At 34.6% G+C, this 17,705-nt stretch overlaps 1 protein-coding gene across 11 annotated transcripts in view; it reads left to right on the top strand.

The window, feature by feature from the left end:
* The first annotated feature begins 1,541 nt into the window (after nt 1–1,541).
* LOC128871949 (protein lap4) overlaps nt 1,542–17,705 on the top strand; it is a 239,552-nt gene continuing 223,388 nt past the window's right edge. For 10 of the 11 annotated variants that reach the window (XM_054114140.1, XM_054114144.1, XM_054114148.1 and 7 more), the window contains exons 1-2: nt 1,542–2,044; nt 2,738–3,245. In XM_054114140.1, coding sequence (XP_053970115.1) covers nt 3,084–3,245 — 162 coding nt within the window. In that variant the 5' untranslated portion in view covers nt 1,542–2,044; nt 2,738–3,083. The other variant, XM_054114142.1, reaches the window with a different exon arrangement.

Here is a 17,705-nt window from a genome sequence, read left to right on the forward strand (position 1 = left end):
CCCATCAGAGAGTGTGTGACGTCACATTAACTATGCTGTGCAGTGTTGCCAATCATTTGCTCTTCGCAATAAATTTAGTGCTTTTCTATAGCCAAAATACGAAAATTTTTCGTTTGGTGTTTGTTTCTTTCTTTAAGTTAAAGCTACCGAAACTGTAAACTAAAAACAAAAAAAAATTTATTATTAAACAAAAGAAGGTTAAAAAAGGTCACTCTGAGAAGATTTTGGTGCTAATGAAAATTTGCTGATTCCTACAAAATTTGATAATTTGAAAGTGCAAATTGAATATTTTGCTTTTTTTAAGGTTATGCAAGACTATTAAATGCTCTTCTCTCAACTCTTCCTGACAGTGAAAACCTTTTTACACATTTTAAAAAGCGTTTGAATTCACTGGATGCGAATTAAAACCATAGAGGTGTAATCGTTTGTTCCGGTCCCCAATCCTTAGTGGGACATAAGGCATTAAGAGGAGTAAATATAGTAAAAATAAGCCAAAAAATACTGAAGAAACTATAACGACATTTTTACAAAAAGAGTACCTTATCTTGTTACATAACCTCAAACACAGCACAAAATTGCATTTTTTTATAATTCGTGCTTTCACAATTTAATCGTGGTACTTAATTTTTCATTCATTAGCTTGTGTCATTTAACAATCAGTAAGCTTAAAATCACATATTCATAGAATATTCTCAAGCAAGTAACTTTTCTTATTGTTGTAGCCTCTTGACAAACATGTATTTCCTTTTGTTTGTTTATTCATGAACACTTACGACAAAGCAATTTCAGAAGGCGCTATCTATTTCTCTGTCATTCTTGTTCCAGTGTGGTGTATTTGTCAAAAATAAAGTACCTAAGTTCGGGAGCCGCAATCTGAAATTCTCTCAGTCTTGGGTAACAGCAGTAAAATAGCAGGTTAGTTGTTTTGCGTGAATCTTATTGTTATCAAATCTTATTGTCAAAATGCGAATTGTGCATGCAGCCATATCTTTAGGCAAACATTGTAAAATATTTAAATTCAAAAGACTTTTTGCTTGGGTTGGCTTCCCACTTACTTTTGCTAATTATTAATATTGTTTTCTTTAGTTTATTTTCTGCACTAACGCATAAAGTATTCAAGTGCATTTTTCCTTGCTTTCCACTTGTTTAGGTAATTTTTGCTCATTGGTTTATATTCTGATGTCACGGCCTTGAGGTGGCACACTCTTGTATTTTATCATTTTAGACAAAAGCGTTACTCATATCTTTTGGTTGTTGCTAGATTTCAGTAGGCAATACAAATAGAGACTGCTAAATGTAGGTCTCATAAAATAAATGACAGAATTTATGGCATGAGAAACGTGTTACAACGCCAAATTGAAAAAAATGTGGCCATATTTATTCATTTGTGTACATCTTTGACATTATATGCCTCTTTAAAGAGAGTCACATTAGGTTGTGAATATACATTTTGGTTACAACCCTGGGTTCATTAAGTTTTGACGAAAGCAATGGTTGAAAGAGGAATTGAAAAATGAGTTAATTTATTTAGTTGAGTTCCGTTTCGCATGTCGTTTGGGTGGGTCTTTTTGTTGTAATTTTTTACTGACGCATAAAAAAGTTAGAAATTCCAACGGCGCGCTTCTGTTTTATGTTTTCTGCAGTAATTTTGAAAATTGTTTCTGCTCCTTTCAAGTTGGAAAATATAGTGGATGTGTAAAATTAATCAAATGCCATGAAAAGTGAAGAAAACGCAATATTCTGAGAAAAGTGCATATCTACGCTACGGAAAATCGGATTAGGTGGTGGCTGTGGTGACGGTAGCAGTGGTAGCAGCAACAGCGAAAACCGAAACAGTACAAAAGATAACAAAAGTAAAGTAGAATAAGAAAAAGGCCGTAACGCAAGGAGAAAAGCAAAACTGGTCAAGTGCAAAAGTGTTGTTGCTGTCCCGCTGCCTTGGAGTAGCGCTTGTCGAGTGTGCGTCTTCACCCATCCACTAGTGGTAGCGTTAAAACAAGCGGACGTGTTGGAATCGAATACGTATGTCGTGCGACGCGATGCGGTTAGTACTCATATACTTTAAATATTTGTTAAAGCTTTTTGCTAGAACCAACCTTACTGTAGTTACGCGAAGTTCATAATCCACAGCCACATCATTTTAGAAAAAGACAATTTTTATGAACGAAGTAAAGCGTCATGTTCAGAACAATTTGGGTGTGTCGCCGATACCGTAAAATATTTAATAGCATATTTAACTTTTGTATGGTTTTTGAATGGTTATATTTCCATTATATGTATGTTCCTATATACCTACATACATAAGTTTATTGAAACAGATATTAATATGCTTCATGCACGTCTTTCTTGGTTCGCAGCTTTTTATCTGCTTTATAATTATTTTTCTGTTCGTTTCTCGTTATTTAGTCTACAGTGGTTTCTTATCGTTCTATTTCTGTATTCGCATTTAATAGTGAAATTGTTGTGCATCGTTTTGTTGTAGGTATTTTGTATACATTTTATTTTACAAATAACTGCTATTCGAAGCAACAAATGTGTACATAAATACATATATCTGGTCGTGGTGTTTATCCAAACTTAGAAATACCTTGAATCGAAAACTGCAGTTGACAATAATTTTCCCATTACTCTATATTTCTTATAATAAATACAACTAAATTTTTCGCTTGAAATTTTATAATTTCGTCTATAGTTAAATATTAATATTAAACAATTTTATTTTTTTATTTTTTTTCAGATAAAAAAATTCAACATATGCATTTCACTAGAAAAACTCGGCAACTTGTCCACGAAAACGCCAAACAAATATATTTACGACTATCCGTAAAACACCTCGCGCGTTACTTTAAAGTTTAAGTTTAAAAGTGCTTTCGTGTAATTTAATTTTCCGTCTTCGTATATACATACATATGCATCTCGTAACAAATCAGAATTTTTTTTTATGCAAAGAACCAATTGGTAAGAGGTGAAAGTGTTTGCAAAATAAAGTTAGTTGTATGTGGAAAAAATACAATCGGGTCAGGAATACGGTACTAAATAATTTTCAAGTAATTTTGTCGCAACTTATGTCGTAAACCGTCGTCATGTTCAAGTGCATTCCAATATTCAAGGGCTGTAATCGCCAAGTTGAATTCGTTGACAAGCGGCATTGTTCACTGCCCAGTGTTCCAGAGGAAATTCTTCGTTATTCACGTACATTGGAGGAGCTATTCTTAGATGCGAATCATATTCGAGATTTGCCAAAGGTATGACTGCATACAGTAGGGAACAATATTTACCTCTCTCAAAAGCCAAATGGAGTTAGCAACAAAAATTTGATGAAGATTAGCCAAATGGGAATATTAAAAAATTCTGTTTCTGATCGCATAAAAATCATAAGCCCTTTTTTAGTTAATTCATTATTTAGCTGTTTATTAGTACTTTTTACAAAATTGCTAAAAGTATATACATATGTACATATGTATAATCTCTGGTCGTATGAAAATATTTAATACCTGAAAATAATTATCATAATGTAATTTTGTATGTTTAGAAAATCTAAAAAAGAATCTGGAGTTGCTGGTATTGTTCTTAAGGGGTTACATGGGTTTCGTTGGTTCAAAAAATCGATTTATTTTTTTTTTCTTATTAATTTCTACAACTTCTCAGGAATATTATCCAAAAATTTTTAAGTCGATTCGAATAATAAATTCGGAGATACAACCTTTGGAATGTGTGCGCTCCAAGCCACTTTTATTGTTATTCAAAACTTTAAACGCATTTTTCACGGAACCGTGTTTTCAAAGTCGGTTGTCAAATGTTCTCGAAAACTAGTCAACCGATTTTAATGAAATTTTACACAGGTGTTCGAAATACAATTTACTCGAGCTTGAACGAAGGATTTTTTTTTTTTTTTTTTTTCAATTACAACTATTTAAAAAAAAACAAAATGTCAAGCAAATTTGACCGAAATTTTAATTTTTTTGCAAAAATGTCTGCCAAAATTCCATTTTTTTTTCTTTCCTTCGTTCAAGCAAGAGTTTATGGTCTTAACTAAAGCACATATTTTTGTTTTTTCATTTTTGATGAGCCTGAGTTATGCTGATAACGCGGACGCACCTTTTTTTCGAGGAGTCATCGAATATGACGTCACAATGGAGGCGTTTTAATTTTTTTTTTTTAAATTTCAGAAATTATTCTTTAAATATGTACAATATCTATAAGACAGAAAAAAGTTTGAACTAAATAAATAATTTTTTACATAGAAAAAAAAAATATATTGAAAAAAGGCCTTTTTTTACCCGACGAAACCCTTGTAACCCCTTAATTTATACGATATTGGGCGTTGATCGCTGAAAGTTAAGAAGCCGTTAACCCTTTAAGCGTTTTTTTTTTTTGAAGATCTGCTCGGGTGGGGTGTGCTTGTTTATTTTTGCCGATGACGAGTACACTCTACGAAATCGTCCGCCTTCAAACTGTAAGCGATTTAAATTTAATGATTTAATAAAGTTTATTCGATTACAGTCGAAATATATTCTAAAACGTTCTTTAAATGTGCTTATAAATTTAAAGTTTTGTTTACTCAAATACTAAAATAAGTAACGTTCGAATTTCTTTCTGTTAATGTCCACTATACTCGGCACTAAACAAAATATGCCATCATTTCATGAGGAGTATACTCGACATAAATGCTAATACCACGATATGAAACCCATTTAATATTTGCTTATGCATGTATGTCTATTTTGGAGAAAAATTACAGTTTTTCTTCTCTGTTAAGACATGGTTAGCAATGCAATGTGACTTGGCTCAGCTTCTTAGTTTCAACATTTACAAATTATGTACTCTACTTTTATAACTACCTTTATTCTGTTTTCCATAGCTACATTTCCAAAGAATTTTTCTTCGCAACACAATGGCAGCGGCCATGCACTTTGGCGGAAGTCGCCAATTAAAATTTGATTATTAAGAAGTGGATTACTTTGTGAAAATAGTGTGTTTGTTTGAACTCGTACTTTGTTCATATGTACATATTCATCCATATATACAGTGAAACCTCGATATAACGAAGTTATGGCAAATACTTCGGTAGATTTATAGTTGTATTTACATAGTACAGTGAAAGTTATACCAGTTATACCACGATAGAAAAAGTATAGGTTCGATATTTTTTTATTTCCAGAAAAACATTGGTCCAAAAATAGTTTGTTATTTTAGTTTGTTTACGCTCATTTTAAATAAAGCAATTTATAGATTTTTCTGCTGATGTGAAAACCCGAGATATTTGAGGCGTCGTAGAATGCTTGCCCTCGAAAATGTTTGGAACTTTTTGATTGCAGTTTTGCCACGTAGGCAAACCGAGTTGTGTTTTCTTGGATACTTCATTTTGATAACAATGAAAACAAGACTCATAATGCGTACTCAACGCATTACACGGCATTATGTAAAAGCCTTTGCTAACGGGACTCTCACCGTCAATATATTCCAATTATGTTCTTCAGTATTTGGACTATTTTAGTAATTTTGCATCAATGATGCTTTTTGAGGAGATTCAACATTTTGTTATATTGAGTTTTTTGATTTTTTCAGGGTTCGTTATATGGAGCTTTCACTGTACTATGTAAATACACGGGTCTAAATGTATCATTAAGCAGTTTAGAGGTGGGAAAGCTAGTGCATATTAAAGCATTTTTTGTGGGTATTGAAATTAAATTAACTCTTCATCATATTCAGATTTTCGTTAGGAACGGAAAACCCCAAAAATGGGAAGTAATTATCATTACCTTAAATAGAAATGCTCTAATTAGTTGCTTTTCGCAATGCCCTAATTAACTTTCGTTTTTCAATTTGGTTGCTACTTTCGTCGTTGTCGTGCCCTAACAGCACTTTCTTCTTTGACGTGTTTTTTTATATGTTTCTTTGTTCCCATAAATTTTTGGGAAATACCGTTCCGATATATTAGAACAGACTGTTGGGGAACGTTTATTTCCTCCTTGTTGGAATAAGACGATATATACTCGTAGAGATTAAAAAGTAAAGGAAAATAATATAACACCCAGCTCCCTTTTTACCCACACCGTTGAAACAGCAAGTTTTTAGGCCTACCGTTACATGAGATTGACGACGGCGGCCGGATAAATTTCTACAATAACAGCAACAGCTGAGATGGTTGGAAAATCAAAATGGAAATTAGTTTGTTACTGCGTGGAGCTTCTGGAGACCCTTGGAGTACTAGCTCTGTGCGCGGCCGTAGTTGGCGCTTTATGGTGTGAGCAAGAAGTTACCACACAGTTTGAGATAAATATTCTGGACAAAGCAATCCAACTGCTAGGTGGTGCTTCAGTGGCAAATAGTGGCAGTAACAAATAGTGAGGTTATTCGACTCAAGAAGAGTTAGATCGTTGAAATAACTGTTCTTGGTTGGGTCAATTGTGGGTATTCTCCTCCCCCCATAAACGCATGTGAATAACACTTAAGTAAGCCGGTGTTTGGACCAAATAACAGTTTTATCTGCTTCTCTGAAATTTTTTGTGTATATTGGCACGTTTCTATTTTTAGTCAGCTCGATAGTCGTTAAATGACAAAGTCCGGACATAGTTGCCTTGTCTAAGCAAAGCCATAAATTGTTAACATATTTCGTCGCCTTCCGTTGCAGTGCCACTTACATAGCTCCTGTCGCACTTTTTGCAAGTGAAAACATGTTTCTGTTATTATCTGCTGTTGCATTGTTTTACTCTGCTGACGTATTTTGAATTTAAATATCTTTTCGTGAAAGTATTATACGTAGTTTGTATTTATGTTTCAAATACGTATGACTTACAGCTCTGGCTATAACTTTATTTCCCCATTAAAGGGGCACAACTCTCCTAAATTTTTTTTTACTCTAACAATCGCTGACTCTCATTTAAATTATTTTTTATAGCTTTCTAATGCAAATTTTATATATTTTCCAACAAGAGCAACTGCATTTAATAGAACAACACTCGAATGCACTTGTCGCCTGAAGGAAAGTATGATTACGAAAAACGTTGAGGTAGGTTAGCATTCAGTGTTTCTTGTCCCATAAAATAACATGTTCATAGCGTAAACCCACCTTTTTGCATTAACATCGAAGCATACATACATACAGTGTTGGCATGTAGTGTGTGCAATCTCATCATAGTGCTTTGAATACTAGCACTTGAGGCTGTAAGTAGAAAAAATCATATGAACTGATCTAGAAAATCTAGAAATGATGTACGTACATATGTAAATTGGCTCCATTATGTTGCGACATGACAGTTTTAATTCCAACAATCTTGTTTTGTGCCACGATGGTGAAATAGTCGCCAAAATGATCTGTGTGAGACGGTGCATTGCCATCAAACATATCAACCACAGTGCGTCCCGTTTAAAAATTTGTGTGGCACTCTGTGTGCTCGTAATGCTTCTATTATCAGAGCCTTCGAGTTCAATAGATGCTTGAAAAATGTCGAGATTGATTTGTCAGTTAAAAAAAAAAACTTGCTTCATGGATTCGTAGAATCTGTATTATAAAAAGTTTAGTTTAAGTTGAAATAAATAAATAAATATTATGGAAAGTTATTAGAAATGTAACACCAGAAAAATATTATATTTGAGGAACATCACAATCAGAATATTTACTGAGCTTCATATAATATTTGTGAACTATAATTACAAAAGGTTGTCATGGACAACACTAGAAAAGGTTTTTCCGAACCTGTATATATAAGTATTAGTGCTGGGAAGTGTCAAAGGTATGCGGTATTAGTGTATTTGAGACCCCGATACTTTTAAGATTCCGGTATTTCCGATCTCTTTGAGAATTGTGTAATTTGCTACTGTAAGCATCGATTCCGCCCGACACTATGTTCAGCTTGAATAGCGTTGTTAGTCTCGTACTCATAAATAAATGTTATTTTTACTTTGTTTTGATTTCGTCTTCATGTTTTCTCTATAAAAGACGAACTGGTGCACAGAAAAAATGTATGTAAGTGTTTGCCGCTTTCTTTTATTTTTGCTGTAAAAGCTAATACTTGGATGGCGCAGTGGGAACCATCAAATAGCATAAATTTTTTTACAATTACCTGCGGGAAGCTCCGAACTCTTATTTTTCCATTTATTTCTGCCGGTCCAAGATGGTAGTATGGAAAAGAAAGTGACATTGTCATGTTTTATTTCGTTGGAAAAAAATAATTTTTTTGGGCCCTGGTGGTTAATAATACATATTATTTCAATGATTTTAGGAAGAAGACTCATCAGTTAGATCGCTTGCGCAGTTGATTCAGCGTAGTCAAGAAATTAGTACACACTAAGAAAATTAAAAAAGCGACAAATAGTGGTAATGGTAAGTTATGCGTGATTGCCAATGCGCCCTTAGTTACGGATATCAATGCGAAATTTAGAGTTCATTGTATCTGTTACCTTTTCACCTAGCAAGTTGTCATCTGTGTCCGAAAATGCTTCTTAGTATTGCACCGCTTCCTTGGAGAGAGCTACTAAATTTGGTTATCTCTGGTTGCTGCTGGTGTGAATGACTTTATCTTTCAAATTTATTTAGTAAATTCCCACGCCTGGTTGGCGAACGCTCTCCTCTTCTTATTTATTGAAATATGTACATAGACTTATATATGTTTGCCCATCAACAAAATTATTTATTGTATTGAAGTTTAAATATTTCTTAAATCAATACAAATTTTAACTAAACGAGTTCTAGCACGTTTAGTTCCTATACACAAATATATATATATAAGTATATGCATACGGTGGCCGATCGGCTAGGCTTTTTCCTTCATATAAAAAATTCGAAGCTTCCCTTTTTATGGAAGAAAAGTTGGGACACATGAACTCAAAACAATTGTTAAAAATCAATGGCATTTTTCAGTCACTTAAAACTTTCACTTTGTGATACTAAAATTCAAAGGGCTATAAAAGTCCAAAATTCTAAATCCGAAAAAAATTTGAGACTGTTTGTTATACGGTTTTTGTTAAAGGATGGACGATATTAAAAAAATATTAAAAATTAATACTGAGAGTGATGAGAGTTTCGCGATGTCAGACTGTTCGCCTTGCGTTCGCATGGTAGCCCGAGCAAAAATTATTATACATTCTGTCAAAAAAGTATCGGGAATTGTTCAATAAAACGCAAAATAATTGTTTAATCGTCAAAATTTATTTTGCCACCTTCAAAATAGGCTGCATTTGAAGCAATACACATATGCCAACGATTAGTTCAATCATCAAAGCACCTGTTAAACGCGTTTGAAGAGATTTTCTTCAGCTCCTTCAGCGAATTCTCCTTAATGGCCTCTATCGAGTCAAAGCGGCGTCCGCGGAGTGGCAATTTAAATTTTGGGAAAAGAAAAAAGTGACAGGGGGTAAATCCGGTGGATGCGGTGGTTGTTCGATGATATATGTTGAGTTTTTGGCCAAAACAGTGTTTAAAATATGAGCCTTGTGAGACGGTGCGTTATCATGGTGCAAGATCCATGAGTTTTCTTTCCACAAATTGGGCTGTTTCCTACGCACATTCTCTCTCAAACGTCGCATAACTTCCAAATAGTCTTTATTTACTATAGAACCATTTGGAATGAATTCCGAGTGCACAACACCATGATAATCAAAGAAAACGAGTAGCATGACTTTCACTTTCGACCGACTTTGACGTGGTTTTTTGTGTTTCGGCTCATGTGGATAGCGCCATTCAGCCGCTTGTTGACTGGTTTGCATGTCAAACTCATTATTGTATACCCACGTCTCATCACCTGTTATGATGCGCTGAATTCCGATGCATTTTTTCTAAGAAATTCAACTCTCTTGGAACGAGTCGAGCAGCCACGCGTCTCATGCCCAATTGATGGTGTAAAATGTTGCGAATTGAATCGTTAGACACACTAAGGTCACGAGCTACCTCCCTCAAACTTAAATGATGATTTTCCACCACCATTTGCTTGACTTTGTCGGCATTTTCATTGTGTAACGCGCGCTTTTTAAATGAACAAATCCCGATATTTTTTTGACAGAATGTACTTATATTTCAATAAAATTTGGTGCATTTATTACTCTTTGTCCAACGTATGTTAATAGACAAAATAAGCCAAATCGGCCAATAACTACGTCCATCTGCCATAGGTATACCAGTAATTTTTAAAATATAAACAAAAAAAACGTGATATCTGTTATAAACGAAGGAAAATACTAAAATTTAACACAAATAATGAATTCAGAAACAGAAATACGACACAAATCAATTTTTATTTTAAAATGAGTATAAGCCTTCGTTCGTTCAATGCATAACGTCTTAATGAAACTCAGCCAAGCTTGGTGAATGCATTGTTACCCACTTCAATATTATTGAGTCATACTAACTGTTTGGTATTTTAGGACTAATTTGCGGTGCGATGTTACAAGCTGTAACTCACAATGTGTATGAGTTAGTTTGATTCCATAAATTAACAGACAGCCCAAATTAAATTTTACTAAAATGTGCGCGGGTATATAAAGCTCAGTCCGGCCGAATTTAGCATGTTTTACTTGTTCTTTATTAATTTTTATGATATTTTTTTATAAAATACTGCAACTGCAACAATACTGATTTTTTTTCATACTGCAATAAAATCCATATCACTTAAAGATTCACCCTTTGTACGAAATTTAAAAAATTGAACGTTTTTTCACCGAAATTTAAAACTTTTTTTCCGAATTTTTGGAATAATTCTATGTTTGCAGTTTTATAGATCATTCAATTTTGATAACATATAATAGTGTGTAGGTTTGAAGAGGCTCAAACGCAGTTATCGATTGATGTGCTGAATATAATCCAGATCTGATTCAGACCCTTAAGACGAATCTCGTGTGAGCAGCTATCAGTGCGACAGAGCCACAATCTGTTAACAGTCTTTGAAAATTGTGTTTGTAAGATGGAATGGAATGAAAGCCAGGACCAGCTCCGGCAACTATTTGAGAAAAGTTACATGGCACAAGTAATCGAAAGGTTTATTCTTTCTAACAGAGCGGTAATCTTCTTATATCGTTTCTAAAAACAGAACTAGCCGATGACCCAACCTTTATACAAGGTGGCGCAAAAGTAATAATCCAATTTTGTTTTTAATAACTGTTTTACTGAATAAAAAATAATTTTGAGTGCTAGAAATATTTATTTGGATCTTCATGCGTTCCATCGGTTGTCTGTTTGTATTCTGCAGCTGTCCAGGTCACAAGTGTCAAATATGATTGAAGTACGACGCCATTTGCAAAAATTATAAATCTTCCGATAGAGTGAGTAATTTTGCGTCACCTTATATTTGCATCTATGTTAGTCAGAATTCGCTTGTGAACATGCGAAAATGAAAGCTTTGGATTAAGAACAACAGGAGGCAACTCCATGGATTTTATTACGCAATTATATCTACGCTAGTTGTTCACCATAAATAAATATTGGTGGAAAAATATTAATTGCACACACGAACATTGCAGCCTCTTAGACGTATCGAATGTTTACTTTTTTTGTACACTCCTAATCAGATAGTGACATCATTGTATGGCGTTACTTAACAAATATTCAACTAACTATTCACTGCCATTGAGTACTAACAACGAATAGACGGCAAAACGACGCACGACAGCGTAGTAATACACAAACAAGTGTATGTTGTTGTGTGTAGCGTGAGATATTCGAATAGGTGTACATATTTATTTTATTAATCTTATTAATGGTCTTCGGGTTTTCAAACTAGTTTGCTACAAAAACAACTGCACAATTTTTCTATAATAAATACAGTGGGCCACAAAAGAAAAAAGAAATATTTTACAAGTGAATAAGTCAAATACGTTCAAAAATATTTAGGAAAAGCATAAACAAAATATTTCACCTTTAAAAGTCTGTATGCACTTTATATTTGCAAGCGTTAGTGCAGTAGAGTATAATAACTTTGTTTACTTAACGATCGTTTGTTGCAGCCTACTGGATATAGATATGATATCTACACACTTATACATACTCGTATGTAGATACACAACTGTACGAGGTGTGGCAATTACGTTAAAACTCGGAATCAGTAGTTGGATCAAATGGTTGCGGAGTGGTTAATGAAAGCTAGAATGTCAAAGTCGCGGCTAAAGGCAATTTTATTTGTTGTTTACGATATCCGCAGAAGCATTCCTCGGGAATATATTCCTTTTAGATAGACATTGACTGGACTGTTCTATGTTGATGTCCTGGAGTGGTTGCGTTCACTTATATACAGTGTGTGGCTGGAACTCGCTGAGAAAACTTGGATCTTGCACCACAACAACAAGTCGACCAATTTCTCTTGTATTATGTATGAGTTTTTCGGCGTTCTAACGCCATCGAACCAATTTACCTATTTTTTAGTCCTGATATCGTCCCCTGCGAGTGTATTATTCTACAAGACATAGTTACACCTCAAATATACTTATAATGTTGGTGTACAGATGGAAGCTGTAGCCGTAGTGCTGAACGTATTTCAAAAAAATCGATTTTTTTATTGCATTTTTGTAATGTACATTCAAAAGTATACGCACGAAATTTGAAGTAGATCTAAGCAATACTTTCGGAGTTATACCTAAATATGTAGAGATGCCTCGGCACGTTTTAAGGTAGGTAATGAAACTTTAAACGTGTTTTTTTCAAAACGGCATTTTTCAAGTCGGTGTACACGATATCTCGAAAACGGCTTGTTTGATCGGTCAACCGTTTTAACTCAATCTTTAAAGATACATTTTCTAGTAATTAATCGTTCCTTTTGTAAATCTGATACTTATTTTTCATTTTATAATCAATTTACGGCCAAATTTTAACGTAAAAATCGAAATCATTTCTTTTAAAAGCTGCCATTTTGTGAAAATTCACTATTTTGATTAGCCGAACGATTAATTACTAGATAATCTAATATATTAACAAAATTTGTTTGGTTTTTTGATTTCAGATAATCCAATCCTGAGTTACGATGTACACCGTAAATCGTTTTTTTTTAAAGGAGGTTCCAGAAATCGCCTGCAGCGCGCTCTATAATCAACATTTTCATAAATAAAAAATTTTGTTACGTTCTTGAAGGATGCTTTTATAACCGCCAAAAATTTTCAAATTAAAATATTCTGAAGTTTCTTCAGGATAAATCCTTGACAACCCGTCTTTTATTTGCTTCATAACTGCGTATAACCCCTTAACGCCGGAGCATTGCCAAGGGTGCTTTTAATCGTGGGAGACAGATTCGCATTGTTGTGTATAGTTGGAGCAGCACTGTTATGAAGGTCTACTAAAAATACTTTGTATTTTCTTATATTGAATGTATGTTTTTTGTTGACAAATTCTCAGAATTTAACGTAATTGCCACAACTTGTATACCTAAAAAGTTAACAAGAGTGAGGGCAATGAATTTAGCTATATTTTGAACCTACGTCTTCCAAATGATAGTCATACATCAACCCATTTTGGTACGGCAGCCGTATAGGAAACTGAAAAAAAGTTTAAACGAACATTTTTGCAACGTACTGTATGCTATTAGGTTTATTGTTGGAACTATGAGCGACTATTTTGTGTGCACACTAATTGTATTGTGTTTTAATAATATATATTATAATAGCGAAAACCGGTCTCAGAATCACAAGTTTTTAGGCGTAGCTAAGTGGAAAAATGTATATTAAAAGATTTACATAGATAGCTAATGTTGTATTTATTTGCTACACTGTTTACACTTTTACATACCGATAAATATTATATTGTACGTGCATTTGTTGCTTATTTTAAAAATTATCGAATGGTTTGTAATATGTTTTGAAGATTCAAAACAAAAATTTTAAGCTGTTGAATAGGAGTCTCTTCGATATTAAATTTTGATCTTTTAGCCTTCTTTGATCTCTTAAATATACAGTGCTGGACTTAAGTATAGGCACAATCCGCTTTATAAAAAGAACTGCAGTTTTATTTGTATTCAGAAAAACGATATATTTATTTTGTAGGTATATTATAGGTGTAGAGTTTATACATTAAAAAATAGATATGAAAACTAAATACATTTTCTTTGCAAATATGGTTTAAAAATAAAAAAATTAAAATTAATTCGATATTTTACTGGACAAAAGTATAGGCACAACTACTTAAACGATAACCAAAATGCGTTGAAATTTTAATTTAATATTTTGTTGGTAACCCTTTCTGTTTTATGACGGCCTTAAGTCTATTTGGCATTGAGTGGACAAGTTTTTTTGTTATATTTTCGCCAATATTAAGCCACTCTTCCATTAAAGCTGCTTTTAGCTCAACCTTATTTGAAATTGTGCGTTTTCGAATTCTTCTCTCCAATTCCTCCCACAAATGTTCTATCGGATTTAAGTCTGGTGACTGCGGAGGGTGTGGTAAGACGTGTGAAACGTTATAAGCGAGCCACATCTTGACGTCATGGGCTGTATGCTTCGGGTCGTTGTCATGTTGAAATGTGAACGACCCGGGTAAGTTCAGTTTTTCAGCGCTTTTCTTCACATTTTCCTTTAAGATGTTTAAGTAAACTGTCTTGTCCATAATCTCATTAATGAAAACGAGCTCTCCCACACCCGCAGAAGACATACAGCCCCATACCAACATCCCCCACCACCATACTTAACCGTTGGCAAAAGATTTCGAGATTCCATTGCAGTGTTACGTTTTCGCCATACCCTTGTGTGTCCATCAGGCCGGAAAATGTTGAACTTGCTTTCATCAGAAAACAATACCTGATCCCAGAAATCGCTTGGCTTGTTTTCAAACTCTTTGGCATACTCCAATCGCTTCTTCTGATTGATGGCAGATGTCAAGGGCTTTCGTCTAGCCACACGAGAGTTATAACCAGCCTCATGCAACACTCTTTGTACAGTTTTAAAGTGCACATCTTTGCCAATTTCTGCCTTTACCTCTGCAGCAACCTGTGAAGATGTAATTTTTGGATCACGTTTCACTTTTCGTATGACCTGAGCACGTTCTCTCTCTGTTAATTTGCGCGGACGACCACAGCGACTTGCATTTTCAAAGTTTGTTTCACCTTTGAAGCGATTTACAATGGTCCGTATGGTAAAACGACTACGATCTATTAATTCACCGATCTCTGCAAACGATTTTCCTTGGCTATGCAAGTGTAAAATGATTTTACGCTCCGATACTGTTGTTTCAGTTTTTTTTGGGCTCATTATAAAGAGTTTACAAACAAAATAATTATTTACAAAAATGTTATCAACTTTTCGCTTGTTTGAATCAATAAAAAATAATAACGGTACACATAGGAATGTGCTGAATATAAAAGTGTTGCCAGATAATTGAAACAGATACTGAAACAGACGCGCACAAAAAATTATGCAAGTAGTTGTGCCTATACTTTTGTCCAGTAAAATATCGAATTAATTTTAATTTTTTTATTTTTGAACTATATTTCCAAAGAAAATGTATTTAGTTTTCATATCTATTTTTTAATGTATAAACTCTACACCTATAATATACCTACAAAATAAATATATCGTTTTTCTGAATACAAATAAAACTGCAGTTCTTTTTATAAAGCGGTTTGTGCCTATACTTAAGTCCAGCACTGTATGTATGTATGTATGCCCAATTGATGTCAAAAAACAAATTCAGATGTCAAAGTCATACCAGTGTAAGCTGGACTTATACTTTATGGGAATGACTTTTCAATATTCATCGTGGGGAAAAATTATCCGACACCGACTTTATTAGTTCTAGCATCTTGAATTAAAGAAATCGCAAAAGAAAAATTTTCGGTTACTTTCAAGTAATCTCATTCAAAAATATTTCTTTTTCGCACGATTTTAACCTTCCTCCATTTCACCAGGTCCAGCAGTGCGGCGTTCACCAGTGCTTCGCATTGTCATAAATTAATTTTTTGCCCTCTGTAGCAGTGCGATTAAAAGTATTTCTATGTACATATTTTATAATTATGTGAATAAATATATATCACAAAATCAATTTACGACCGTTCATTAAACAAACTACTCCATTCTCGTAATAATATGATGATTCTGATATAACGATTCAGAAGAGGGTCGAAAGTGCAAGACACCGAAGATAAACTTCGACTGCTATATAACTATGTACATAAATATGATTAGCCATATTCGCTTTTCCACGCTACTAGATAACCCTACCACCGAGACTGAAAAAGTGGTACGTAAACTACCTGTGGTCGAGATTCGGCGCAATATTTCGAGATTAGAACTCAAAACAGAGGATGATAAAGCAGGGAGTGTTGCGGGGTGATGTCCTTTCACCCTTGCTTTTGATCTTCTACTTCTCGAAGCTTCATCAAACACCAGGGGGAGTTTTACTAATCTCATTCGCTGATGATTGTCTGATAATAACGTCCGGCAACGACATCGATGCGAATGACTATCTCTCCAGCCTTTCTCACTTCTTCATTGCTAGGAATCTCTAATTTTCTCCCACAAAATTCAAAGTGGCCATATTCACGACCTGGACGAAGAAGTTCAAACTGCAGCGGAAGATAAAGTCGATGATACACCAATACCGACTGTAAACAACCTCAAAATCCTGGAAGTCACCTTCGACAGTTTGCTCTCCTTCTTGCCACTAAAGTCCAAACCGCAACAGGGTCCTCAAATCGGTAGCACTTGGGGCAAATACAAAGAAATGTAATTAGCGTAACGAAGTTATTATTGTAGCAGTTTACAAAGTCCTGTGACGCGCAGTGAGATCATTCAAATATTGTTAACTCTGGTTATCCAGACATGTTCTATAAAATCCATGCCGAAAAAATTGTTTCACAAGTAATCGAAATATTCGTAAAATCGTGATTACTGTTTGCACAATTGTGGTTGTTGTTGTTGTAGCAGTTCCGTAAGCCCTGTCAGTACGGTGTAGTCACCGGTCCTCATCGTCAACCTCATCGAACAAGAGGCCCAAGAAACATGCCGTTTCGGCGAGAAGGCACCAGCGGAAGAGGAGTGTTAGATGAGTGAGTTTAAGGACGCACGTGAATAGGTCGCTGGTGTTGTGCGCGGTATATTCTCATATATAACTATATACAGGGTGAACGATATGAAGTGTTACCAATTTCACACTGCTTGTACCTATCTGTAAAACAGCTCATGACATCAACGACAAAATTGTTCTAATGACAGTTCAATATATTGTTTATAACCCATCAAAAGCATTTGCGCCTCAGTTTTGTTGAATTGAAACGTAATAGTGTGATTGCGTTATATTTGGCTGGTAAATCACAACCAGCCTTTGTTCGTGAGCTCAGTCACCTCAAAGTGAATAAAATGTTTGTGTATCGCACTATAAAACATTACAATGATACTGGTAGCATTGCAAAACGCTATGGAGGTGGTCCAAAAAAAACCGCAACAACGCCAGAAATGGTTCGGAAAGTGAAGGCTCGACTTGAACGAAATCCACGTCGAAGTGGAAGAAAAATGGCCAAAGAACTGAAAATATCGCAAGACAGCATTCGTCGCATATCGAAAAATGAGCTCAAGGTCAAGGCTTACAAGTTCCAAAAATCACACGATCTTTCACCCCAGCAAAAAAAAAAGTTCGGTGCGAAAGAGCAAAGGAGTTGTTGCGCTTGCACGAACGTGGCGAATTTCCTAACACTGTGTTTTCCGATGAAAAAAATTTCCCAATTGAGCAGTTTATAAACACTCAAAACGATCGTGTTTACTTGACCGAACGCTCATACGAGAATTTGAGCCTACGTATG

This window comes from Anastrepha ludens, chromosome 2 (assembly GCF_028408465.1).
Source record: "Anastrepha ludens isolate Willacy chromosome 2, idAnaLude1.1, whole genome shotgun sequence".
Taxonomy (NCBI): domain Eukaryota; kingdom Metazoa; phylum Arthropoda; class Insecta; order Diptera; family Tephritidae; genus Anastrepha; species Anastrepha ludens.